We start from the raw sequence: 26138 nt of genomic DNA, 5'->3' as shown, positions 1-26138 counted from the left end.
GTAATTTGTTACAGTGGCCCCAGACCCTATGTACTGGGTGACCCCGGACAAGTCCTCTCCTTTTCAGCCCCCTCCACGCGGCTGCCGGGGCCCCTGCTCACTGGCCCCGGATGCCAGCCGGCCAGGGACCCTTCCAGGACCTGTGGGGCATGGAGGGCCAGGGAGACTCCCCCGGGGACAGCACTGGGTGGGCCCGGCAGGTCTGTGTCTGTCTGTACAGACATGCTGGGGGGCTGGAGTCAGGAGATGCGTAGACCTTGGTGCCCTGGACGAGACGCCATTACCTTTGGGGCCTCAGTTTTCCTCTTCTGTAAGGTGAGAGCCCTCTTGCCTCCTGGATGAGCTGTGAGCATTCACGGGATTCCACCTATAGACACAGAAGGTCCTCCATCTGTCGTGGGTATTGTTTTGAGTCCTTTGACAGGATTTTCCTGAGCACGTACTGTGTGCTTCGGCTGGCCACGAGCCCCCTTCTCAAGGAAGCGGGTTTTTTTTGTTGTTTTTTTTTTTTTTATTGTGATCGTCTCTGCTTTAGTAATGACAGAGACCGAGGTCCGGGAGAGCTAACCCCTTGATGGAAGGCACCAAGCTAGGCAGCAAAGGAGCCCGCGCCCCAGCCCAGGGCTCCCCGCCCGTGTTCTGGGCAGCTGCGATTGCTGGGGTGGGGGCTTGCTGGGGGGTGGGGTGGTCAGAGTTCGCCACTCGGGATGGGGGTGGTCTGGAGGGAGCGGCGCGCATGTGCTGGGGCACGGGCGCGCCGTCGGCATCTGTGTGTGCCTGCACACGTGTGTGCGTGTGTGTGTGCCCACGCACGCGTGTTCCTCCGTGTGCACGTGTGTGTGTGTGCCGGTGTGAGTTTTGCTTTCACATTTGGTGCTGCTCAGAGGCCCTGATTCCTGTAAACCCCATCGTCTGGTTTCCAGCAGACTGCATGGCCAAGGCAGCAGGCGCTGTGACCTGGGCTGGGTCCGACCTGTGGCTTCCCCTTCTCGCTCCTCTGGCTGCAGGGTGTAGAAGGGATGTAAATGAGGGCAGGACATCTGGCCCCGGTGGCAGCTGTGGCATGAAACCGAGTGCCGGGGCCGCAGGGAAGGCGTGGCCTACCCAGGGTTCTTGGGGACCCGTCTCGGGGTCCCCGCTGGCCAGAGAAAGACTCGCGAAGGAGCCCGCCCCCACGCATAGCGTATCCAGCTGTGTGGGCCCAGGCCTCAGTTCCCCCTCCTGTAAAAGCAGGAGAGGACATCCTCTGTGCAGGGGTGTGGGGTGCATTCACGCAGCCATTCGTGCATCCCTCCTGGCGGGTGCCGGCCTCTTCATACCCCCGTACGCGCTTCCCCAAATTAGCGTGGGGGTCCGAGCGCAGAAATACCCACGAGTGGTTGCTTCCCTGCATCAGCGAAAACACCATCCGGCCCTTGGCGACGCTTCTCACGGTCCAGGAGCCGAAGGAGTGAGTGCTCCTTCTTTAAACCTGCACCTGCCCCACTGTGGTAGCGACTTGTGTTTTCAACCCCACGGTGCACATGTAGATATGGAGTCCTGTCAAGGAACTTGCTCAGGAGCACGTGCTAGGAGGTGGTCAAGGCGGAATTCAAATCCAGTAGGCCGTGCCTTTAGAGCCGCTGCCCTCCCCAGCCCATCAGAGGTGTCCTAACACGGGGTGGGGGTGGGGGGTGCAGGGGACGGGGGGGGGGGCTCCCTCTCAGCCCAAGGGAGAAAGGGCCCTCTGGCAGGAGGGCCCGAGCGGTGGAGACGGGACAGAGATGCTACATCAGGGGACAGCGTGGGAAGGGCATGAGGTGAGGATAGACGGAAGGAGGCCAGGAGAGGTGGGAAGGCAGGGCACTCTGGACTTCCCTTTGGGGTGCTGGGGGTTACAGGGAGAAAGGGGGACAGTCAATTCCTGCCGGGGGACCTTGCTGCAACCGTCTGTGTCTCAGTCAGGGGCACCTGCCTGAGCCCAGATGCTCAAGCCTCCCAAGCAGGGTGTTATCCTTGACTCCTTTCTTTGTTTCCCCTTATCAGGCCATGGTTGGGGGGCTTGGGGGTTGCTGAGACCAGCCACTTCTCTTCACCTCTCCAATGCCTCCTTGCTCTAAGCATCAGACACCTCCATTCACTGCAGTGACAGCCTCCTGGCTGTCCCCGCTTCCCTGCCCCCACGGTCCATTTTCCACACTGCAGCCAGGAGCAGCTACAAAAATGAAAATCAGAGCACACCTGTCTCCACGTCGCCCCCCAACCCTAGACAAGCCCTGCTGCATTTAGAACAAAACGTGAGTCTCTCCCTGATCAGGCCCCCCCCCCAGCCGTGCACCCCTCTTGACAGTCCCCCACCCCTGCCCGTTACCCCCTCACTCACTGCACCCAACCCGGGGCTGTCTGGCCCTCAGACAGTCATTCCCACCTCAGGGCCTTTGCATCTGCTGCCCCGTCTGCCTGCAGTGCCCTTCCCTGGATCACTCATCATTCGGGTCTCAAACTAAGCATTGGCGGTGGGCAGAGCCTTTCCGGGTAAAGGTCTTCCCTCCCTGCTCCTGGTTGAGCTCCTTCACGTGCACGCCCATCACCAGAAGCCGGTCTCTCCTTCCTCCTCCTCACCTCTCACCTAACTGCAAACTCATAAAATCACAGTCCTTGTCTGTTTCGTTCGCTACCACATTCCGGCATCTGGCACGTAGCAGGCATTGGGCGAAGGCTTGTCGAAAGAAGAAATGACTAAAGGGATCAGACTCAGTCTTCTTCTGTGAAATGGGGCCACATCACGTCTCTTTGGCCGGTCGGCGGTATGGCTCAGAGGTTGCGCTCGCACGCAACCGGGGTCCTTCTCCCCTTTGTCCAAGGGCTCCCCGGGCCGTCCCTCCTGGAGCCTGGCTCCCTCCCACTCCCCAAGCCCACTCCCCTGCAGCAGGTGCCTGGGTGGAAGTGTCTCCCCACCAGTTCCCCGGCTGGTGCTACCCGGCCCCCTCTAGCTAGCCCGCTGCCCACAGGTCCCCGAGGATGGCTGGGAGGTGGGGGGTGTTGGCACCTGGCTCCGAGCCCAGGCTCACACAGACCCGTCTCTGGCCCGCCTGCAGCACCTAAATGCAGCCGTTTTTAAGAACCTGTCAGGGTTGACTCATACTTCCTTTGTTTCCAGCTGGGCTCGCTCAGGAGTGTCGCTGTTTTGCAAGGCTGAAGTTTGAGTCCCTCAGAGGTGAGCACCCGGCCGTATGCCTCGGTGAACCTATAATGAGGGTCACGGCCCCCCACAAAACCACAGTCCCGGCACTGTTGGGAAACTACCCCTTTCTGACGGTTGAGGCATTCGGGTTTGGAGACACTGCTTTGAGGCTTTGGTGGGCTGCAGGGGGGAGGGAGGGGAGGTGATCCTGTCCATCCCTCTGCCCTCAGCCTAAACCCAAGCACTTGCTGCCCTTGGGGGGCCATTTGGACATCCCTAGTGCCCCACTTTTCCTTCCCGCCCGATGAGATAAGGCGTGCCTATTCCCCCCTTGGCTCAGAAGGTTTTTTCTTTCTGTACAAGCGTGCGTGTGGAGCCCGCTCTTGACGGTCTAAAACAGTTCCGCTTTCACAGAACTGTGATCATTTTGGGAAAGGGGGTCTGTTATGAGTATATCTTGGCCTGGGTGTTTCTTTAAACATCTGGGCGAATGTTCACATAAATCAGGTCACAGTACTCAGGGGAGAAGGAACCCTGGACTGCCTTCTGTCCCCATTTTTGGTTTGGAAAATGTTTTTCCAAGCCCCACCTACACTGATCCGAGGTCGTCCGTGGCAAAAGAGAAACGGCCAGCCCGGGCTTCCAGGTGATAAAAAGTCACTTTTTTGGGGGTGATATTTAACCCATCTTATCACATACGTCCAGGGGAAAGGATTCAGGCTTCGAAAGCTACTGATTCAGGGGCAGCCTCAGACTGGCTGTGTGGCTTTGGGTGAGTCCCTCGACTTCCTCTGAAACCTGGTTCTTGAGGGTAGAGGTAGGGCATGGTTACGCCTGGATAGGTTTTTGTTTTCTGGTTTGAGCTTTTTTCTTTTTTTTCCCCCTGTTTAAAAATAAAGGTGAAATTTATATCATCTAAAATCAGCCATTTCAAAACGTACGATTCAGGGGCACCTGGGTTGGCTGAGTTGGTTGAGCAGCCGACTCCTGATTTCGGCTCAGGTCATGATCCCAGGTTCGTGGGATCGTGGGATCGTGGGATCGAGCCCCGCGTTGGGCTCCGAGCTGAGCACGGAGCCTGCTTGAGAGTCTCTCTCTCTCTCTCTCTCTCTCTCTCTCCCTCTCTCTCTCTGCCCCTCTCCCCCACTCACACTCTTTCTCTCTCAAATAAAAAAAACCAAAACACAGAGTGGCGTTCGGCACATTCACAAGTGTACAACCAGTGTCTCAACCTATTTCCAGAACATTCTCAGGAGCCCAAAAGGAGCCATGTACCTGTTTAGCAGTCACTCCCCACTCCTTCCTCCCCCTCCCCTCCCCCAATCCCAGACTCTATAAGCATTAACTTATACGTGGTTGAACTTGCTTCGTCCCTGGGCTGAGTCCGCCAAAGAGGGAAAGAGGCAGTGGTGTTTCCTGGCTGGGTGGAACCATCACCACAGGCAGGCCTGCAGCCACCTTAGCCTGGGGCTGGGCTTCTGCTCTGGGTGTGTGTGTGTGTGTGTGAGCATACAGTTCAATGAGTTGTAACACAGGTAGATATTTGTGTAATGACCACCACCACACCCAGGACACAAAATAATTCCATCACCCCAAAAGGTGCCCTCCTGCAGCCCCTTTTCCATTCAGTCCTCTCTGCCTCCCCCAGCCCCTGGCAACCACTGATCTGTTTTCTGTCCCCCTAGTTTTAGCCATTCCAGAATATTCCAGAATGTCATATAAGTGGAATCCCACAGGATGAGAACTTTTGGGTCTGCTTTCTTTTTTTTTTTTTAATGTTTATTTTCGAAAGAGAGAGAGACAGTGTGAGTGGGGGAGGGGAAGAGAGAGAGGGAGACGCAGAATCCGAAGCAGCCTCCAAGCTGTCAGCACAGAGCCTGACACGGGGCTCGAACCCCCGAACCGTGAGGTCATGACCTGATCTGAAGTTGGACGCTTAACCGACTGAGTCCCCCCAGGCGCCCCTGGGTCTGCTTTCTTTTGTACCCAATAGAATGTTTTTGAGATTTATCCAACTTTCCCTATCTACCCACTGTCTATTCCTTTTTCTCGCTGAGTGGTATTTCAGAGTGTGGATGTACCAGTGTGTTTCTCCGTTCACCTGCTGAATGACATCTGACCTGTCTCTGTCTGGGGCAAACACAAACTAGCTGCTGCAAACATCCGTGCTTTCGGCGTGGACCTAAGTTTTCATTTCCGTAGGGTAGGAACCCAGGGGTGGGAATGCTGGGTTAGGTATGGCGAGCATACGTGATCCTGCTCCTGGGTGAGCTAAACCTCTTTGGGTCTCGGTCTTCTGCATGGGTACAATGGGTACACCCACAGTACCTACCTCATGGATTATTGTGGGCATGAAAGGAGACGATGTACGTTAAGGTGGAGTCCGGGCTCGATAATTGTTGCCTCTCACTCTTTATTTTTTGGGGGGAGGCGGTTCATCTATGTCTTTGGCTGTGTTTTTGCCCACAGTGAGGGGCTCACCAGCCAGGATTGGCATGACAGGTGAGGATTTCCTTGGGGATCAGAGGATTTCGTTGCAGGGGCCAGAGGTCGAAGTCCTGGGGAATTCGTTATCAAGTCTGGCTGCAGACAGAGGTCCTATGTATGCAGGGAAGCCGTGAGTTAGGATGACCCAGCCCCTAAATTCCATAGAAAGGGAAGCTGAAGCTCAGAGGTCAGTCTTGCCCAAGGCCACCCAGCCAGGCAGTGGTAGCGAAAGACCTGAACTCAGGGCTCCTGATTCCCCAGTGCCTTCTTTGACCTCTCTGATCTCTAAGACGGGCACAATGATTTTGTCCACCCTATAGGGCCATCAAGAGGCTTAAATGAGACAAAGTGTGCAAAGGCTTGTAATAGCGCCAGGCACACGGTAAGTGCTTGATAAAAGCTAACTTTGTTTTCTTTTTTTTAAATTTAAGATTGTATTGAGAGTCGCATGCTCCACTGACGGAGCCAGTCAGGCGCCCCGAGAGCTAACTTTCTTAAGGAAGGAATTAATGACAGGAAGCTGGCAGGAGTACAGACAGACTTCGGGGCATTCACGGATCTGCCAGAGACAGCATAGATCTCCTTCTCAGTGGTTTGGGATTTCTTGAAAAGTCAAGGAAAATGTGGGTCCCTTGCACCCAGGCCCATGCAGCCAGCAGCTAAGGGGGCCCCACCCTCCACTGCTCGGAGCTGCCCTAACATGGTCGCCACTATCCGCATGAGGCGACTGAGTCCTTGAACTGTGGCTAGTGTGCCGGGATGGGCTGTTAGTGTTAACTACACATTGAATTTCGAATTTCCCAACTTCACAGACTGTGGTACCTGCAAAGGTCCTGCTGTGGGAGGGCGCCTGCTGTGTCCAAGGGAGGCAAGCGGGGTTGCAGTGGAGGAAGTGAGGGGGAGAGGACATCTAGTGGTGTCTCTTTCTAGGTCTGTCCTCCTAGTTGATTCGCCCCTTTGGGGCCGGGGTCGGGTCTTCCTTGTAAGTCTCGACAGCCCCAGGGGCAGCACGGAGCCCGCCATAGAGGGGGTGCCTGTTTCTTGCTTGTTGAATGGATACATGCTTGTCGGTGGGAACTGAAGGCAGCTGAGCTGAACTGGGCAGGCGGGAGGGGTCAGACCTGCCCTCTGCACTGAAGGGCTCACTCCCCAGAGGCTGGCAGAACCGGCAGCTGCTGGTGGCCAGCCGAGTCCCTCTGTGGGAATGGCCCTCAGTCACACCCCCACCTCCGGCGACTGGTCAGTACGGAGCACAAAGGCCCAGTCCCCTGCCCCCCCTGGTAGGACCCTTCTGCAGGGCTGGCCCAGCACCAGAACTTCTGGAGTTTACTCACCTTACTGGGTATCTGTCCACCTGTCCCCCCCTCTACCTGCCCCGCAAACCACTTTCCCCTTTGTTACGTTTCACAGTAAGCTGGAGACATCTAGATACTGCCCCCCTCACCTGCTTCCTTTGGTGTGCGTCTCATTAACTACAAGATTTGGGTTTTTAAAAGCTTTTTGTAGTTTTTAATGGTTTTATTTTTGAGAGAGAGAAAGAGAGAGAGAGAGAGAGAGAGCGTGGAGGATGGGCAGAGAGAGAGGACACAGAATCCGAAGCAGGCTCCAAGCTCTGAGCTGTCCGCACAGAGCTGGACACGGGGCGCAAACTCACGAACTGTGAGATCATGACCTGAGCTGAAGTTGCATGCTTAACCGATTGAGCCACCCAGGCGCCCCCAAGATTTGTTTGAGAGAACTGTTTTTTCATTTTTGGTTTGTTTGGTTTTTTTTTTTTAATCCCCCAGGGAATTGCTCCCTGGATGACCCACGATAGTGGGTAAAAGTCTCCCTCATCTGGGGACCTGATTATTAAGGCACCTGAGAGGGCTGCACCTCTTACTAGCTGTGTGGTCTTTGGGGTGGGGGTGGGGGAGGTCACATTACCTCTCCAAGCCTCAGTTTCTTCATCTGTAAAACGGACTTAAGAAACGCACTTACTTCTTAGCGCTGTCATGAGACAATTCCCTCGCTGAGACTCTGCCCATGAAATACCTGGCATGGTGCTTAGCACATAGGAAACGCTCAGCTAACAACAACTATGGCTGTTTTGAAGATGTTACTGTGTGGACATCCTTCCAGAATAAACTTCTTTTCTTGGGGCGGGAGGGTTCGGTCTTTGTTCCCGGCAACCAGAAGCATTTTAGCCCGATCTGCCTGAGAACTGGTGAATGGGTAGGCTGAATGCGAGGTCAAGGCCTAGAATTCCCCTTGTCTTACCTTTGTCCTTAGGTGGCAGGAAATTCCCTTCCAAGGGTCTTTGATCTTGCTTTATTTGCTAAAGGCACAGGGGATTGCTCAAGGCCCAGGGTGAGAGGGTGACGGGTAGGGAGGGAGATAATCTTCCATGGAGGGCAGGCTCACCCAGTGTGTGTTACCAGACCCGTCGGCCTGCTCACGATGGTGATTTCAGACATGGCTTTTGCAACCCCGGAAGCTGGCAAAATGCAGCAGCGCCTTAGATCTTTTTCAGGAGGTTCCAAGGGGCTGCCTGCCCATCAGTTACCACGCCAGCCACCTGGGTACTAAGGAGAAACGCTTGCACTGCAGAGGCCAAGTTTGCAGACTGGCTGCCCCCGGACCAGAGTCCACCACAGACAGCTTTTATTTGTTAAGCACTGAATACATTGTCAACATTTTTTTTTCTTTTTAATGTGGCGATCATACATTACAATGGATCTAGATGGGAGAAACTGACTTGAAAAATTAGCTCAACAACGTCTCCCGGAATAAAAGTGGCTTGGTGGGGGCAGGCACTTGGTGACTGAGCCAGGTTTCAACTGGGAGAGTTCGGGGGAACGCACATCAGGCCAAGGACAGCACAAGCAAAGGTGACGAGGCATCTTTGATGCGGGGTGGCGGGGGGGGGGAGGTGGGCACCAGGAAGGACAGTGAGATGACATGAGTGGTTCAAGAGCATGAAGTTTGGGATTGGAGGGACTTGGATTTGAATCCTGGCTCTCCTCCTCACAGGCCTGTCATTGGCCTGAACCTCCTTTTTGTCTCCTGAGAAATGAGCGTAAGAAATGAGGTTATGTGGGTACAGCCTCGTTTATGCCCACTCCTGCCTTTGCACTCTGTATCCCAGCCATTCTGAAATGCTGGCAGTGTTTCCATTGGTTCCTGCTGTCTCCTGTCTGGGCCCTGCACATGTAGTGCCTGCTGCCTAGGGGCCTTTCCCTTTACCCCAGCTCCCTTTACCATCACTTCTCTGGCGTTCAGGTGCCCAGGGGAAGGCACTGGGGACCCACCAGACGGGAAGGGTTGGAATCTCTATTGGCTAATGTGCCTGCTCCCTTCTCAGCCCAGCAGCCTGGTTATATTACAGCTCAGAGTGGAGGTGTAGAGGCCAGGATCCCACAGAGGCTACAAGCAGAGAGGCCAAGGGCAAGTCACATAGCTTTCATGAGTCTGTTTCCTTATCTGTGTAGAACACAGTCTTTACAGGGTGTGGGAGTCCATGGAACTCTCCCTGCAAAGCTCTTAGGACACGGCCTGGCTCAGTACATCTTAACTGCTTTAGAAAGATCGAGCTCTTGCTGAATATACAGTACCCTCTGTACTGCAGGAGCCCTGGGAGTACAAAGTCTCCTAAGGACTAGTCTTGACTTTAAGGATTTGCCTGGTTAAGGATTTGTGGATTTTGCTCACTGGGGACCTACCCTTTTTAGGGAGGAATTCCATTTCTAAGAATTTATCTGAAACGCGTACAAAGATTCAGCTCTATGTAGGCTCACAGTAGTGAGTTTACATAATGACAAGTTGGAAATGGTCTTAAAGTCCAACTGTAGAATACTGGTTAAACAGGTGATCTGACAAATGAAACATCATGAAGTCATTCGCGAGGCCGCAAAGGGTATTTGTTGATATGCGGAAATGTCATTATTAAGTGAAAAAATACAGAAAACATTATTTGTAGGTCAAACATATGGATGCTAATACTCCCAAAAGTTAACAGTGGATATCTCGAAGTGATTTTTACAATTTTTTTTTATTATTCCAGATTTTCTTCTGCAAGTTTTCTACAATGTTCATTTATTTTGCGAACAATGTATTTTAAGTTTTAAATTATTGTTATTAAAATATCATGAAAATAGTAATAAAAGTGTCCCTTTTACCAGCTGTCCCTGTCCCTCTTCCCAGCCTTCTCTCGTGACTCGACTCTTTATCACTCCCAATAAACGTGGCCTCATCATGCTACTATTCCTTCCAGTATTAACTAGTATTGCTTAACTTCGGAGTAATCCTACCACGCAAGGTGATGTAAAGATGAAAACATTCTCGGGTGACAGGCATAGACATCAAGTTTTGAGATGCGTCGAAACAAGAAGCTGTTTACCTCCCTCCGTGTATTTATTCTCTTGTGGTTCGCTTCATCCCTCCACCCACCTGCTTGGGGACGTTTATTTACTTGACGTACGCATGCGCACTCCTGGAGACGGGTGGAGGCCGCCGGGCTGGGAAGCCCCGCCTCCCGACGCCGATGATTGCTCCGTTCCGCCAGAACACCCCCTGATTGGTGGCCACGGCCCCGGCCCCGCTGCCTATCAAAGTTGGCGGGAAAGCGGACTTGGGGCAGCATGGCGGCGGCGGCTGTGGGGGCAGCGGACTCCTTCGCCCGCGGCTGCCCAGCGGCTGTGCGGCTGCCGCGGTCGCCGCCGCTCAAGGTGCTGGCCGAGCAGCTGCGGCGCGACGCGGAGGGCGGCCCGGGCGCGTGGCGGCTGTCGCGGGCGGCGGCGGGCCGCGAGCCGCTGGAGCTGGTGACCGTGTGGATGCAGGGCTCGGTGCTGGCGGCGGGCGGCGGCGAGGCGCGGCTGCGGGACCCGAGCGGGGCCTTCGTGGTGCGCGGCCTAGAGCGGGTCCCGCGCGGGCGACCCTGCCTGGCCCCAGGTAACGGCAAGACTGGAACGCCGGGCGGGTCCCGGTGGTGGGCCGCTGGGGGCGGGGCCTGGCCGGTCCCTCGCCCCGCCCCCCTCCCCACAACCCCGCAGTCAAGCTGACCTGCTGGTAAGCTTCGCCCGCACCCCGCGTAGACGCTCGGATCCGGGGACTCCCCTAGTCGCAATCTGCGGTGGAGGGACCCCCGGCGTCAGTGTTTGTAACAAGGCCCTTGCCCACAGGTGATTTTTCTCCCCCATCAGGGTTTGGAAAACCCTGTACCGGGCAGCCTCTGTTCATCCCTGAAGTCTAGACTCTTGGAGAGCTTTCTGCTGCGCCTCCTTCGCGGAACTGCCTTAGGCTGTAGTTCTTTAATGTTTGCCCCTTAAATCAGCTCAAACGCACCCCGAAGGCTTGTTCGGACTCATATCTGGCCTCCACCCTCAGAGCTTCTTTACGTCTGGGTGAGGCTGAGAATTTGCATTTCTTTTTTTTTTTTTTTTTTTTTTTTTTTAAATTTGTTTATTTTTGAGAGAGCGCGCTAGCGGGGCCGGGGGCGGGGGCGGGGGGTGGTTGGGGAGGGTGGGGGCGGGCAGAGAGAGTAGGAGACAGAATCCGCTGCGGACTCCAGGCCCTGGGCCGTCAGCACAGAGCCTGAGGCGGGGCTCGAACTCAGAACAGATCAGGACCTGAGCCTGAGTCGGATGCTTAACCTTAACCCACAGACCGCCCCCCCCTCCAGACTAAGAATTTGCAATTCTTTTTTTTTTTTTTTTTTAATTTTTTTTCTCAACGTTTTTTTATTTATTTTTGGGACAGAGAGAGACAGAGCATGAACGGGGGAGGGGCAGAGAGAGAGAGGGAGACACAGAATCGGAAACAGGCTCCAGGCTCCGAGCCATCAGCCCAGAGCCTGACGCGGGGCTCGAACTCACGGACCGCAAGATCGTGACCTGGCTGAAGTCGGACGCTTAACCGACTGCGCCACCCAGGCGCCCCAAGAATTTGCAATTCTAAGTAGCTCCCAGGTGCTGCCGATTTGGATGGCCTTGGGGCCACACTCTTGAGAAGCAGTAGGCCTGACTACTGGAGGGCCGGGATGGGTCTTTTGGACCACTGTATCTTTATACTTAGGTTGAATTCTTGGCTCTGCTCTTTTCCAGCTGAGCTGCCTGGAGTGCTTAACCTTTCTGGATCTGTCCTGCCTTTGTCAAAAAGGGGCCTGTTGTGTGGATCCAGTTAAAAAAAAAAAAAAAAAAAAAAAAAGGCCTTACCCTCGTGCCTGGCTCATCGTGAGGTTTCAAAAAAATGTGATTATTGTTACTACGAAGTGCTCCTTTTCCCTTCTCCCCTCACCTGACCTTGCCCCATCCTTCAGACTTGTTCTGCCCTCATCGCTGTAGCATCACTCTAGCACAGGGTCAGCAAACTACAGGCTGCTGCCTCTTCAGAGGGCTGTGAGCTGAAAATGTTTGGGCTTTTTTTTTTTTTTTTTTTTTTTTTTGTTAGCATTTTCAAACGGGAAAACAATCAGGAGGTTTCACGACATGTGACAAGTATAAGGAATGGAAGTGTGTGGAGGCTGGAGCTTTGTTTGAGAAAAACAGTCTTGGCACCAGCAGGGTGGGGGTGGTTGTGAAGAGGAAGTGGCTGGAGAGAGTCTGGAGTAGAAGCCATGGAAGGGGTCCAGGGCGGAGGATGAAGGCCTGATGGAAAGGAGGGGGCGGGCATGGTGGCGAAGGAGTAAGGAGACCATGGAGAGACGCCGCTGGAAGGGGAGAGGAGGGGGGTGTGGGTAGAATGAACACTACGGACCGGATTGTCTCAACTCGGGGGGAGAGGACTCACACCAGCGAGCTCGTCCGCTTAGTTGTGTGTTCCTCCGTGTAGATTTCCTCTTAACCTCCCCTGGTTGGGATCTGCTCGGGCATGGTCATCTTGCCTCGGGTCTTCAGTCATTCTTTTTCTGAGGGTTCCGTGACTCCCAGCGCGTTAGAATTGTTCAGAGGGTATCGGCAAAGTGTAGTTTTAGAACTGGCCCCTGTCACCGAGGATCCCCATATGGCTCGCTCCGGTGGGATCTGGAGGTGGGTTCAGAGAAACCTAAACCCATCGTGCAAGGGGTAGAAACCCAGAGAGGCAGGCGTCTGCTTGCCAGGCTTCCTTCAGCCAGAGCCCTGGGGCCTGCCTGCAAACTCAGAAGCCCTGCGACCAAAGCAGCCTCGCAGGGGCACGCATTGGGGGCTGGCAGAGAGCCTGCCCTTCCTGCTGTGTTTGGGGTTTTTTACACAATTGAGTTGTGTGTGGTTCGGACTGGCCAAGTTTCGCTTTCAAGGAGAGCCACTGCCCCCAAGGGAATGGGAAGAGTTGTGGTTCATATGTCATTAGATCGTCCTGATGGCGACCCACTCTCTTGTTCATTTGCTCTCTTGTTGGTTGGCTGGGATGTGCCCGGCCGGTGGCAGGGATTGGTCCCGGGCAGTTGGAACAACAGGGTGGCACGGAAGGGTACGGCGGCCAGCTGAGCTCTTCTGGCATCAGCGGACCGTTGGATTTACTTTGTGGCTGTCGGGGGGGTGTCTTTGCAGAAAGAGGACTGGACTGGCCCTGTGCGCGGAGACCAGCCACACACCCTGTAGCGTTTGGGCAAGAAACAGCCATAAGAGAAAAGCTGGGTGGGGGAGGGGGGGTTGCCCCTGCCTCAGAACATCCTGGGATGGGAGTCTCTTCCATCCCTTGGGCGTAATTGTTTTGCGCGTGATGGTAGCTTGCTTGAATTTTGTTACAACATTTTTAACCCAGGAGCCAAAGAAGATACAGGTGTCATCGTCCACGTTAAATGTTGAACTTACTGTCTATGTATGTATATATGTATGTAAATAGATATACATCTATTGTCTATGTGTATATTAGATCGATCGATCACTGACTGCCTTGGCATTTTGATTTCTTCTCTCCCCCCCACCTTTTTTGTCTCTAATTTGCCTCTGATAAAATTAAGCTCTCTGAAGGACGGGGTCTCCGTTTTGTGTTTGTTTTTGTATCAGTGTGAACATCACCAAGGGCTTTTCTTCTTCCAGGAAAGTATGTGATGGTGATGGGAGTGGTCCAGGCGTGCAGCCCTGAGCCCTGCCTTCAGGCCGTGAAGATGACCGATCTTTCCGACAACCCCATCCATGAAAGCATGTGGGAACTGGAAGTGGAGGATTTACACAGGAATATTCCTTAGATGACATTGGAAGCACTGCTAAAAACCGCAGAAATCCTGAAACAATTTAGGTTCCGACACCATGTGGATTTCACGGGTACCGTCCTATGTCTGTTTCTTAAAAGTTTCTCAAAGAGCTTAGCTTCGGTTGCCCAAGGACTCCGGAGGTAGGATTTCTAAACGCTGGGACACTCCACTTAACTCGGCCCTCGTGCTCCTTGCTGTGACGACTGTTTGCAGATGAAAAGCAGATGTGTGCTCTGTTTCTGTTTTTTTGCTTTTGTTCCCTTTTGGTTTGCGTGTGTTAATTCCCTTTAAAGCCCGCAGAAATCTCATGTTACATTTTCCACGTTTTACGAGTGCTGATAACTTTTTCTGTTGCTGCTGTGACCCTGTTTTTACGATGCAGAATCTGAATGTCACTCCTTGCCGGTGGTGATTTGATGGTGGTTGTGGGCAGGGAAACAGACTTCCGGAAATGGGAATGACCTCGTGGCCCGCCTCTTCTCCCATCAACAGCTTCCATATCCAGTTTGCAAGTCAGACAGCGTTTTCCTGCTGTGGACACCAGCAGCCTCTCAGAGACAGTAGACGGTTCTCGTCTCTGAACCATTTAAGGTACATTCCTTGGAGATATGGATGGTAACACCTGTCATTCTTCCTCACTTGGAGATGTTGAAACACTCGGAAAGTTTCTTGTTGAAACTAAAATCAAGATTGAGAATGACTTTTAGGCATTAACTAAACTTCTGCATCATAACTTTTAGTGAGACACCGTAAGGGAGCGACCTTCTGGTGTGGAAGCTTCCCCCGCCCCCCCCCCCCCATTCTCAGTTTTATTGAGATATAATTGACATACAGCATTGTAGAAGTGTAAGGTGCACAGCATGATGATTTTAGAGTTCTTACGTTTTCTGGATGGAATGACTTTCTCATGATCAAATTCAGTGTGGGTTTCTGCTCTCTGCTGCTTACCATGCCTTATTTTTCCTGAGATTGTAAATATCAAGGGAGTCAGATGATATTCCTACATTGCTGTAGAGTTTTGTTGGACTATGGATCATCTACCACTAATAAATTATATGATGTATCTTTTAAAAAATGGACTATTTCGGGGGTTCCTAGCTGGCTCCGTCAGTAGCACATGCGACTCTTTGATGACCCACGATGATATTACTAACTAAAGTCCGTAGTTGACAGTAGGGGTCTCTCTTTGTGGTAGGCAGTTCTGCAAGTTTTACAAAGGCATAATATCATTTGTCTACCATGATAGTATCATACTGAATAGTTTCACCACCCGGAAAAACCTCTGTCCCACCTTCTGACCCTTCCCCCTCCCTCAACCCCTGGCAACCACGGATCTTTCTACCGTTTCCATAGTTTGCCTTCTCCATAATGTCCCAGTTAGTTGGAATCCTACAGTATGTCGTACTTTCAGACTGGCTTCTTTCACTTAGCAAAACGCATCTAAGGTTCCTCCATGGGTTTTTGTAACTTGCTTGCTCATTTCTTTTGATCGTCGAATAACACTCCCTCGTATAGATGTATCCTGGTTTGTTTACTTGTTTATTGAAGGACATTTGTCTGGGTCCAGTTTTTGCTGGTTATTAATGGAGCTGCTATAAACATTCATGTGCAGGTTTTGCGTGGACACAAGTTTTCAGTTCGCTGGGGTAAATGCCTGGGGTCACACGTGAGCCCGTATTAGCCTTGTGAGAAACCGCCAGACTGTCTCAGTCCTATGTGGCTGCTATAACAAAATGCCATAGATGGGCGGGGAGGGGGGGGCGGTGGCAGGGGCTTAAAAACAACGGAAATCTATTGTTGACAGTTCTGGAAGCTGGGAAGTCCAAGATTAAGGTGCCAGCAGATTCAGGGTACTGTTTCCTGTTCCTAGATGGCTGTCCTCATGTGGCACAAGGGGTGAGGGAGCTCTCTGGGGCCTTTTTTATCAGGGCATAATACCTTCATGAGGGCTCCACTCTTGGACCTACTCACCGCCCAAAGACCCCACCTCCAAATACCATCACACTGGGGATTAGGTTCTAGCACACGAATTTGACAGAGGGGACGCATATTCAGTCTACCGCCTGCCTTCCAGAGTGACTGCCCCACTTTGCCTTTCCATCGGCCACGTCCACGAGTCCCTGTTATCCCATATCCGCACCAGCATTCGGTGTCCGTGTCTGGGATTTCCTATGGTTTTCAACTTGGGGTTTTTTCCCTGATGTTTTACGGATTTTTTTTTTTTTAAACTTCTAAAGGTAGGGCAAATTGGAAAGTACATGTTTTTATCACTGATCTGGGCTCGTGGACTGCTTGAAGCTTGTGTCAGGCCAGGTTCTGTTCAAAGTTTGGGGATTTTTCAGGCAATGTTGCTGAGCTCCGTCACGAACTTTGCGGCGGAGAGACCTGAACGTGAGTCGTTCGTGTGTCATTAAACTTGCTGTGTGACAGTGAGCAAGTTATCTGACGTCTCTGTGCTTTAGTCTCCTCATCTATAAAATGCAGATTTTACCCAGCTCCTGGCACGGACAAGAGGAATGAAGGAAGAAGCACAAATAAATCACTTGTACGTGCACCTGGCACATGGCAGGCACCAAAATGATCGTTTCTGGGAGGAATTTGTGAGTTCTTAACTTACATCCAACAACTGCCTTTAGAGAAATGTTTTTTTAAGAATAGTTTTAGGTTTATAGAAAAATTACGGAGACGGTACCAAGAGTTTCCATATACCCAGCCAGTCGCCTTTATTATTAACATCTTATGTTCGCGTGGTATGTTTGTTACAATTAATGCACCAACAGTGAGATGCTATTATTTAAAACAATTTTTTTTTTTTTTTAAGGTTTATTTATTTTTTAGAGAGAGAAAGAGCGTGATCTGGGTAAGGGCAGAGAGAGAGGGAGACACAGAATCCGCAGCAGGCTCCAGGCTCCGAGCTGTCAGCACAGAGCGCCAGGCCGGGCTCAAACTCACAAACCGTGAGATCATGACCTGAGCTGAAGTTGGACGCCCAACCGGCTGAGCCACCCGGGTGCCCTGAGCTGCCATTATTAACTAAAGTCTGTACTTTATTCAGACTTCCTTTGTTCCCCCCCACCCCCGCCCCAATGTCCTTTTTCTGTTCCAGGATCCCATCCAGGATACCCCCTTGTATTTAGCTGTCACGTCTCCTTAGGGCTCCTCTTGGCTGGCACTGTTGGCCAGCTTTGATGAGATGGACACTTAATCCTGACCTGGTCCATGGGATCTCTGCTCTAGGATTCTCAGCCTAAAACCGAATTTCACAGTTGTCCTGGGTTCCCCTGAGAGCCCTTGCACCAGGCTACACGACATAGAAGTCTGCACTCCCGAGCTTTCCCCTTCTCTGAAGTCTGCTTTCTGCTCGAAAACTGACCTGGCCTGCCGAGAACCTTGTCCACCATATCCTGCCTCGTTTGCCCTCCCCTAACTTTTTGGTAAATAATGCCCTATTGAAAAACGTCCATTAGCCCGATAGTGTTGCCTGGGCAATGACCTGTGTCAGGAGTGTGGGAGGCGGCCCCAGGAGGTGCCGGTGTTTTTCCGACAGTCCCCGGAGGCTGCTGGTGGCTTTCCAGGGGCTCACGGTGCTGGAAGTGTGCCGCCTCAGCAGGCTAGCCGGGCTCTGGTGCTTCTCCTGAATATTAATAGCTCTCACTGTTTCGGCTGGCGTTTCCGCCTTGACATCACTAAATGAAAACGCAGCTCGGTTGGGGGTTTTAGTTTTCTGGTGCCAAATCACAGTTGGTTTATCAGCAAGCACCCACCCCACCCCCCGCCACTTCCCCGCCAGACAAGGGCAGGCTGTGTGCTCCGGGCCGCCCAGCTTCCCTTTTGAAATTGGCTCTTTTCTAAGAACTGAAAATAAGCACCCTAGGCCGTGACTTCACTTTTCTTGGAACTGCTTTACATTAGAAGAAGAAAAAAAAAAAAAAAAAGCAACCTTCATTTAGCTGGTTTTGGATCGCTGAGTTCCCTAGTCATTTCTTCTGTATATTCTTGTAAAGCTGAAGCTTTACCGCAAAATTCTGCATCAGGTGAAGCAGGAAGGGAAAGCAGTGACCCCGTGAAATGGTCGAGCGTTTTGTGTCCTGGCCTGTTCGTGCATGATTTGACGCTGGAGGAGAGGAGGAGCTGGGGTGTCGCACTGTGGGGTCACATTCAGATCCCCAGGCTCTCAGGCATGACTGCTGTGACCCTGAGACATGTCAGGCCACCAAAGGGGCTGGGGCTGGTGTTGCTAAACCTCAGGCCACAGTCCAAACTCACCCGACAGCTGCCCCTTTGCAAGGGTAAGGAGAAAAAATGCACTTGCAGCCACAGTGACCTACATTTAGCAGGCATTTTGGAACCCGTTCAAGAAGGCGTCTTCAAGGAGCCCCTGCCTGCTTAGGGGAAGGGAGAGAGAGTGGCTTAGCCCCACTCGGGTTGCAGGCCCGGTTCTGGCCTTTCCTGTCTGACCTTGGGCTTGGAGGTCAGTCTCGGAAGTCGGGATGGGTCTTCCCTCAGACGGGATGCGACCCTAGATGCACGTCCGTGGGAACCGGCGTAGGTGTGCCTTCTCACTGGGGATCTCGGGCACATACAGTGTTCTGAGATCAACTGTTAGTATCTCTGTTCCCATCGGAGAAGCCTCCAGTGATGCGATCGTGGCTTACTTATCTCTGCCCTGTGCAGGGCCTTGCAAAACCCACACGGGCTGTCGGTAAATGTCGGGGGAATGGCTGGTTTTTAGGTGGGAAGACTGAGGAAATCCACAGGGAACAGGGCTTTGGAAATCCACACGGAACCACACTTTTCAAATGAAAGGAGCCCCCACAGGCCGTGCCTCACTAAAAGCACCCTTTGAATCAAGCACCCTGGGTAATTTGTAACCAGCCTGAGGGTGCTTGCTAGAATGTTTGAGAGCGTTCTGAAGTGCAAACAGGGACAAGTTGATTAAGAAAGAAAGGCTGGAGGAAAAGACAAGAGAGCCGGTTGAGCCCCCGCCTCCCCCCACGACAATTTATGCAGTTTGGGCAGAGTCTGAAATTTTAGTCCTGTGAGAATCAGTGAACATCTCTTGATAAAAAATGCAAATTCAACCAAGAATTACATGCCAGGGACCGTGCTAGAACATTTACCCTGTTACTTCATTTTATTGTATCAATGCCTCTGGGACGTTCTTCTCCCTCCCCAGCCCCCAAAGGGATGCGGTCCTTTGCCCAAGCGCATCTGGCCAGCAGGCTGTGGCAGAGACAGGTGTCAGGCCAGGTGATGTCCCACGCTGTAGGGGAGGTGGCCAGGGCCTTCACCGAGAGACAGGATCGCTCTTTCCGGAGAAGGTCCCGGGACCCACTCTGGGAGCTCCTGCTCTTTCCACTTAGGTGCTAGCTCCCCCTGCTGGCCGGCCACAGACACTGCTGCCCTGTGCCGTCAGACATGGGATGACCGCCAGAGACCGGAATGAAAAGCCACAGAAGGAAGCAAAGGAATAAAGTGGGGCCGTGAGATGCTCCACAGCTGTCTGCCCTGGGAGTTTCGCCCATAATGGCCAAGCCAGATGGGGGATGGGGGATGGTGTTGGATGGGCTCCGATAGTTCTGCTTTTGAAGCCCCCACTGCCTATTAACTGGGTGGCCCTGGGCAAGTGGCCTCACTTCTCTGAGCCCTATTTCTGTCATAGGTACAGAATGGATGGCTTGGGATCAGAGAAGTGAAGTAGCTTGTCCACTGGGCTGTTAACTGGAATCCCGGAATTCGTAGCAGGTGCGCAAAAAATGTCCGCCTCACTGCTCTACGGCCAAGCACTTACTGGGCACCCGCTGGGTTCGAGGCTCTGGGGACACACACACAGTGACAAGAAGCACTGTTCTCCTCTCATGTTTTACATCTGTGACTTCCCACCCTGCCTCGCTTCTCCCGCTTCTAGCTCAAGAAACTTCTGTGATTACATTAGGCTCACCAGGCTCTCCTCCCCCATCACAAGGCCCTTAACCTAATCACATCTACAAAGTCTGCAAAGGTCGCATTCACAGGTTTCAGGGATTAGGATACGGACATCTGGGGGAGGCCTTCTGCCTGCCGGGTTTGCCCTCTGCCCCCGCAAAGTGCACGTCTTGCCAAATGCAAAGGTGCATTCACCTGGTCCCGGGCCCTACATCTCTGAATCTCCTCATCGAAATCTTCTGAGTGTGGTGTGGGCGGTCCTTGGGTGTAATCCATCCCGAGCGCCTCTCCTCGGTGACCCGTGGAGCCCAGGAAACAACTCAGCCCCCAAGCTGCATGGATGACAACCCAGAGGGCCTGCATTCTGGTTGTGCCCCTGATCGTGGGGACCAGAGACGTGATCTAGGCAAGAACGATGAAGAAGACAGAAAGAAGAAACAGGCACTAGCCCGTGGAAATACCAAACCACTAGGCTTCCCTTCCCCCTGGGCAAATAGGAAAAGGAGAGGAGCTTCTCAGAAGGCTCTGTTCCCACCTGTGTCCATGGAGGAAAAAGCAGAAGCGGGAGTTTTCATCAAATAGGTGGTTCCTGTTTTGGAAAGTCACTCAGACCCAGGCCCCTGCCCTGGGGTCTTCTGGTGCACGGCTGTGCCGCCCTCGGGTACAGAGACCGTACCCCTGTACCCCCCCGTCCGACCTGGGCGTCCTGCGCGGAGACCTCAGGACTGTGGCACCTGGCTGATTATCAGCCCCACGTGGGCGACGTGTAGCCTAATCCCTACCCCCCTGTTTAATTAGAACTCGTGTGGGCGGGGCTGAGGAAAACGTAAGCATCTAGAAAGCGCTCTGGGTAAGTTTTGTAACCGGTCTGGGGTCGTGACCGCGCAGATATCTAGCTTCTGGCCTGGAGCCCCAGGTGGGGGTTAGAGCCGCTGTGGTGCTGGTTGACCGCTGAGCCCTTGGCCTCCTCAGACGGGGACCCTGGAGTCCAGAGGCAGGGCAAGTAAAAAACTCAGGAACTCCTTGGACCGGGACTGGGGGGGCCACTCGTCCCCCAGCTTCCCCGAGGAGGAGGAGCGGAGGATGGGGCAAATTCCCACGGGGGACCTGGGCTGGACCACCTACTTCTCCCTCCCGGGCGCCCCGGACCATCCTCGGTGCTGGGCTGCTGCGAGGTTGTCTGTCGTAAGGTCGTGACATCAGGTCTCCTTTTTATGTTTTATTTATTTTTTAAAGGTTTATCTTTGAGACAGAGAGAGACAGAGCGCCAGCAGGGGAGGGACAGAGAGAGACACACACAAAATCCCCTGCAGGCTCCAGGCTGTCAGCCCAGAGCCCTACACGGGGTTCGAACCCGCGAGCGGTGAGATCCCGACCTGAGCCGAAGTCAGACGCTTCATCGACTGAGCCCCGCAGGCGCCCCTCAGGTCTCCCTTTTAAAAAGTGAGTCCGTTTGGAGGAAACCGTTAGGGGAGTGGTGGTACCCACGGTATGGGAATGGCCTGGGGTCGGGCAGCCTGCCTGCTTTGACTTGACCTAGAACAGAGCTGCCCAGTCCGGTATAGTAGCCGCTCACCTCGTGAGGCTGTTGAGCCCTTGATAGGCACCTTCTGCCACTGGTAGGGTTGCCCAATTTAGTAAACAGAAACACGGGCCCCCTCCCGTCCCTTCAGTGTGGGCTGTGCATGGTCACTTCCTTCCAAAGAGGTCCCTGTGGAGAAGGTGGGCTGGGAGGGTAGCTCTACAGGGAGAAGCCTGACCCACGCAGGTGGCCAGGGCGAACGTCAGTCGTGCCAAGTCCCGTTGATAGTGGGGTATGCCCTTTGGTAGAATGTGATGAGAAGGGCACCTTCCCTCCCCGATCTCGCTCCCCACGGCTACCCTCCACCGTGAGAAAAACACGAGATCAGTCCTACTTGATGGACATTCGACAAAGTCCCTGACCGGTACTCCTCAGAACTGTCCAGGTCCTCAAAATCAAGGAATGCCTGAGAAATTGTCACAGCCGGGGGGCGGGGGGGGGGGGGAGGGAGCTGGATTGACCTGTGTTGACCGATACCACAGCCACGTGTGACTTTTGAAATGGGGGTCGGGGGGCCGCCTAAGGAGACCAGACAGCTCCATGTACGGTGGGATCTTGCAACAGAAAGAATGCGGGACGAGAGGAGGTCCCAGTGGGGTGTGCACTTGAGTTAATAACTTTTTAAGTTTATTTTTGAGAGAGAAACGGCATGAGCTGGAGAGGGGCAGAGAGAGAGAGAGGGAGAGGAGGCACAGAATCTGAAGCAGGCTCAAGCCTCTGAGCTAGGTTTTTTTTTTTTTAATCTTTTTTGATGTTTATTTTAGAGAGAGATAAGGAGTATGAGTGGGGGAGTGGCAGAGAGAGAGAGAGGGAGGCACAGAATCCGACGTAGGCCCCAGCGAGCTTTCAGCACAGAGTCTGCCTCGGGGCTCAAACTTACAAACTGCCAGATCCTGACGTGAGCCGAAGTTGAAAGCTTAACCAAGTGAGCCACCCAGGCGCCCCATAGTTAATGACATTTTTACAGCGGTCTATTGTTGGCAACGAATGTACTATACTGGGGCGCCTGGGTGGCTTAGTCGGTTGAGCTTCTCTCTCTCTCTTTTTTTTTTTTTCTTCATGTTTATTTTTGAGAGAGAGAGAGAGAGTCGGGGTGAGAGGAGGGCAGAGAGAGAGGGAGACACAGAATCCGATGCAGGCTCCGGGCTCCGAGCTATCAGCACAGAGCCGGACGCGGGGCTCGAACTCACCAACGGTGAGATCATGACCTGAGCCGAAGTCGGACGCCTAACTGGCGGAGCCACCCGGGTGCCCCAGGCATTGGGCTCTTGATCTCCGCTCAGGTCGTGATCTCAGGGTCATGAGTTCAAGCCGTGCATTAGCACGGAGACAACTTAAAAAAACCATCCAAATGGAAGATGCTAGTAATCAGGGATCTGGGCATCAGGTAGCTGGGAACTGTATTCCTCTGTCCCAATTTTTCTGTAGATCTAAAACTGTTCCTCCTTCCCCGCCCCCCCCCCCCCCACAAAGGCTTTTATTAAAAAAAAAATACAGGCTGCTCAGTTAAATTGGAATGTCAGATAAACTAATACTTTTTAAGTATGTCCCATGCAGTATTTGGGATGTAGTTACACTAAAAAAATTACCTATTGTTTCCCTGCCATTCAAATTTAACTGGGTGTCCCACATTTCCTCTTCTGGCAATCTTGATCAGACTGAATTCTTAATTCCTATGAATTTGAATGTGAGCAGTCCCGCGTGGCCTGTGGCCCTGGGGGGTCCTGGGCAACACAAGTGTAGGTCATGTGGCTTGCCCGGAGGTCAGCAGTAAGAAGGCAGGTGAGGCCGTGGAAGCATCTTCTAATTCCAAGGCTGGCCCTCTTCCCACCGTGCTTGGCTGGTTCCTGTAGAGAAGGAACGGTGCTCTGGAGGATCTGCTGGGAGCCCAGTGGGCAGCGTGGGGCCCCCCCAGGAGCCCTGGAGAGGCACTGGAGGTCTCCAAGTCTCTCCTCGGTGTGACAGCTGGGGCGGGTGCTTGAGACCCTTGGTTAGGGGCCATCATGGCGCCTAACAGATTGCTATGGACGCAGCAGCCCGTCTGGCCCCGCCTGCTTGGGCTTTCTGTTTCAGACCTCACCAGGCAGAAGTCAAGGTGGTGGCTGGCCGAGCTATTTGCAGGAGGCTCAGGGGAGAATCTGTTTTCAAGACAGATTGTTGGCAGAGTCGAGTTCCTTGTGGTCGCAGGACTGTGGCCCCCTTTGCCTCAACTGGCTGCAAGTTGGAGGGCTGCTCTTAGCTCGTAAAGACTACACCCCCGTTCCTGGCCATGTGTTCCCCTCCGTCTTCAAGCCAGGAACAGTGTCGAATTCCTCTTGAGTTTCCAATCCCTGATTTCCTCCTCTGCCTTCTAGGCTGCAATTTATTTTTTTAATTTTTAATTTTTTTTTTAAATGTTTCAGTATTTTTGAGAGCCAGTGTGTAAACGAACAGGTTGGGGGGGGGGGACAGAGAGAGGAGGACAGAGGATCTGAAGCAGGTTCCACACTGTCAGCACAGAACCCGACACGGGGCTTGAACTCATGAACCGTGAGATCATGCCTTGAGCCTAAGTCAGACGCTTAATGGACTGAGCCACCCAGGTGCCCCTAGGCTGCAATTTAAAAGACACGTAGAGGAGCACCTGGGTGGCTCGGTCCTTTGAGCGTCTGACTCTCGGTTTCAGCTCAGGTCCTGATCCGATGGTTTGGTGAGTTCGAGACCCATGTGGGGCTCTGCACTGACAGTGCGAACCCTGCCGTGTCCTGTTTATTTTTATCTCAAAAATAAAAAAAAAAAAAATGATACAGGGCATGTATGAGACGGTCAGGCTTGTCTGTCTCAAGGTCAGCCGATTTGGGGACTCCAGTGACCTCTCCAAATTCCCTTCACTGTGGTCCCCAGATTCGTGTTGGATTGAATGGGACTGTTGTGTGTATACACCAGGGCTGGGGATCTAGGGAAGCCATCTTGGAATTCTGGCCACGACAGGGACCTGTCAGACGCGACCATGTGAGGGGTAAAGAGGGTTCCAAGCCAGACAACGTGCTTCAGATCCCAGCTCCCCACCACCGTGAGGCTGTGTGTGGCACCCAGGACACTATGAGCCTCTGTTTCCTCGTCGGCAAAACGCGAGTGAGGGTGTCCTGACTGTTGCAAGACTTGCCTGGTCTTTGTAGGCGTGAGAATGGCATCTTCGCTGCTTTTCCCACATTCTTCGCCCTTCTGGCTTGTGACGAGGCTCTTCAAGAATGAGCTCACTGGCTTGGGCTCTCGATCTCCCCGGTCTGGCAGGCTGGACCAGACTTGGCATGGGAGAGAAATGTCAGTGGGGGGAAAAATCTGTTAAAAAATGTATGCATGTAGTAAAATGCGTATCCAGTTCCAACATAAACAGAGTCGCACACGTTGCTGTGTGTTAATGAGCCCCAGGTAGGAAACGTTCGGCAGGTCCAAGTGACTTTCCGTCTGTTCCCTCGCTGCCCGTGGAAGAGACTTCTGGCATTTTCCGGTGGAGGCAGTGCTCTTGGAGCATCCTGTTTATTCCACGGTCATGGGCCTTTAGAACCAAATTTGCTTGAAAGCCTTGTGAACTTCTTGACGGAGAAAGAACAAACGAGGCATCTTGGGTAATGTGAAAGTGAGCGGCCAGTTTTGCGCAAGTTCCAACATGGGTGGTTTGTAACTAATTGGAAAAACATGCCTCTTCTGTTGACCTAATCCTTCTTGCCGTTGCCTGGGCCTTAAGTGTTCCCCGGAGGCTTAAGGGGGCGTAATTGGCGCCCAGGGTGGTCACCACAGTTACAAAAGGGGCAAAGAGCTCGTGCCTGTGTTGGAGAGTCGGATCCCGCCGGCCGGGTCTGGGGGAGCAAGGGCCCCCGTCTGTCACCAGCCTCCTCAGCTGTGGCACAGGGGTAGGTGTCCGGGATGGCAGAGAGGAGGGATTCGTCCTCCGGCTTTAAATTTCGCCCTCAGAACGAAAAGGTTCTGGAGGCAGAGCTTGGGGCCCAGGCAGGGAAAGGAAACAGGCGACCTTTGAGCCCTCGTGGAGCCGAGGAACCCCTCACCCTTTGCTTAGAGGCCCGGTGTTGGGTCCTTGCATCCTTCTACAAGGTTCTCTTCAGAAATACAGAAGCTCACAGTGCTACTTTCGTACTTTCGCTTCCTAATTGGGGTTCTGTGTTCCCAGGGGCAGATGAGCTGGCTGGGCCCCGGCCTCACCAGTGTGCTTCAAGAGAAACCTCCGTCAGCAGAGTAAAGCTCAGCCGTGGCCAACATCACCACTCTTCTGGTCTTGGTCTTTGCCTTCTGGAGACGCTAACGTGTGACTGACTCAGCACCCCCCCCCCCCCCCCCCCCCCCCCCCCCAGGTCAGAGGGACCCCATGCGTCCGTGACCCGGCTTTGCCAGCTCGTCTCAGTCCCCGGGGCCTCCTCTCTCAGAGCCGCTGGGTGGTTTGAAAATGAAACGCAGGCTGTGGCCCTCCGTCCCCTCTCAGCACAGTGCTGTCCAAGGTGAAGGGGCAGGGGGTGCGGACCAAGAGGTGATACTGTAATGAGAGTTATAAGGCTTTGTGGTTTCCTCTCTCTGTCTCCACTTCCTTCCTGAAACCCCAGAAGAGGCTTCTCGGGAAAGGAAGGGCCTTTCTGATGCAGGAGCCTGGCTGGGAATGGCTGTTCCCAGTTAGGCTGGCCGGCTGGAGGCCAGGGTGCCGAGACCTGGATGTGGGTTGGATCCACTGGGGCCACTGAGGCACAGTGGGTCTACTCACTGTTGAGCTGGGCCCGGCATCCTGCAAACGCCACCTTCGTGCCTCCCTCGGAGCGGCTCTGACATTGAGAAGAAGGGTT

General features: G+C 53.3%; 1 protein-coding gene across 7 annotated transcripts in view; it reads left to right on the top strand.

The window, feature by feature from the left end:
- The first annotated feature begins 10269 nt into the window (after window positions 1-10269).
- RMI2 (RecQ mediated genome instability 2) overlaps window positions 10270-26138 on the top strand; it is a 38209-nt gene continuing 22340 nt past the window's right edge. For 2 of the 7 annotated variants that reach the window (XR_006197650.1, XR_006197648.1), the window contains exons 1-2: window positions 10270-10579; window positions 13648-14393. Coding sequence is in view for 1 of the 7 variants with exons in the window: in XM_042921469.1 (XP_042777403.1) it covers window positions 10270-10579; window positions 13648-13796 (459 nt within the window). In the remaining 6 variants the exon portion in view is untranslated. Of the gene's footprint in view, window positions 10580-13647; window positions 15489-19464; window positions 19539-20963; window positions 20993-26138 lie in introns of those variants that run through there. The other 5 variants (XR_006197649.1, XR_006197651.1, XR_006197653.1 and 2 more) reach the window with 5 other exon arrangements.

Source organism: Panthera leo, chromosome E3, assembly GCF_018350215.1.
Source record: "Panthera leo isolate Ple1 chromosome E3, P.leo_Ple1_pat1.1, whole genome shotgun sequence".
Classification (NCBI taxonomy): Eukaryota; Metazoa; Chordata; class Mammalia; order Carnivora; family Felidae; genus Panthera; species Panthera leo.
The sequence above is the reverse complement of the archived record's forward strand: the minus strand, read 5'-3'. Positions and strand labels throughout refer to the sequence as shown.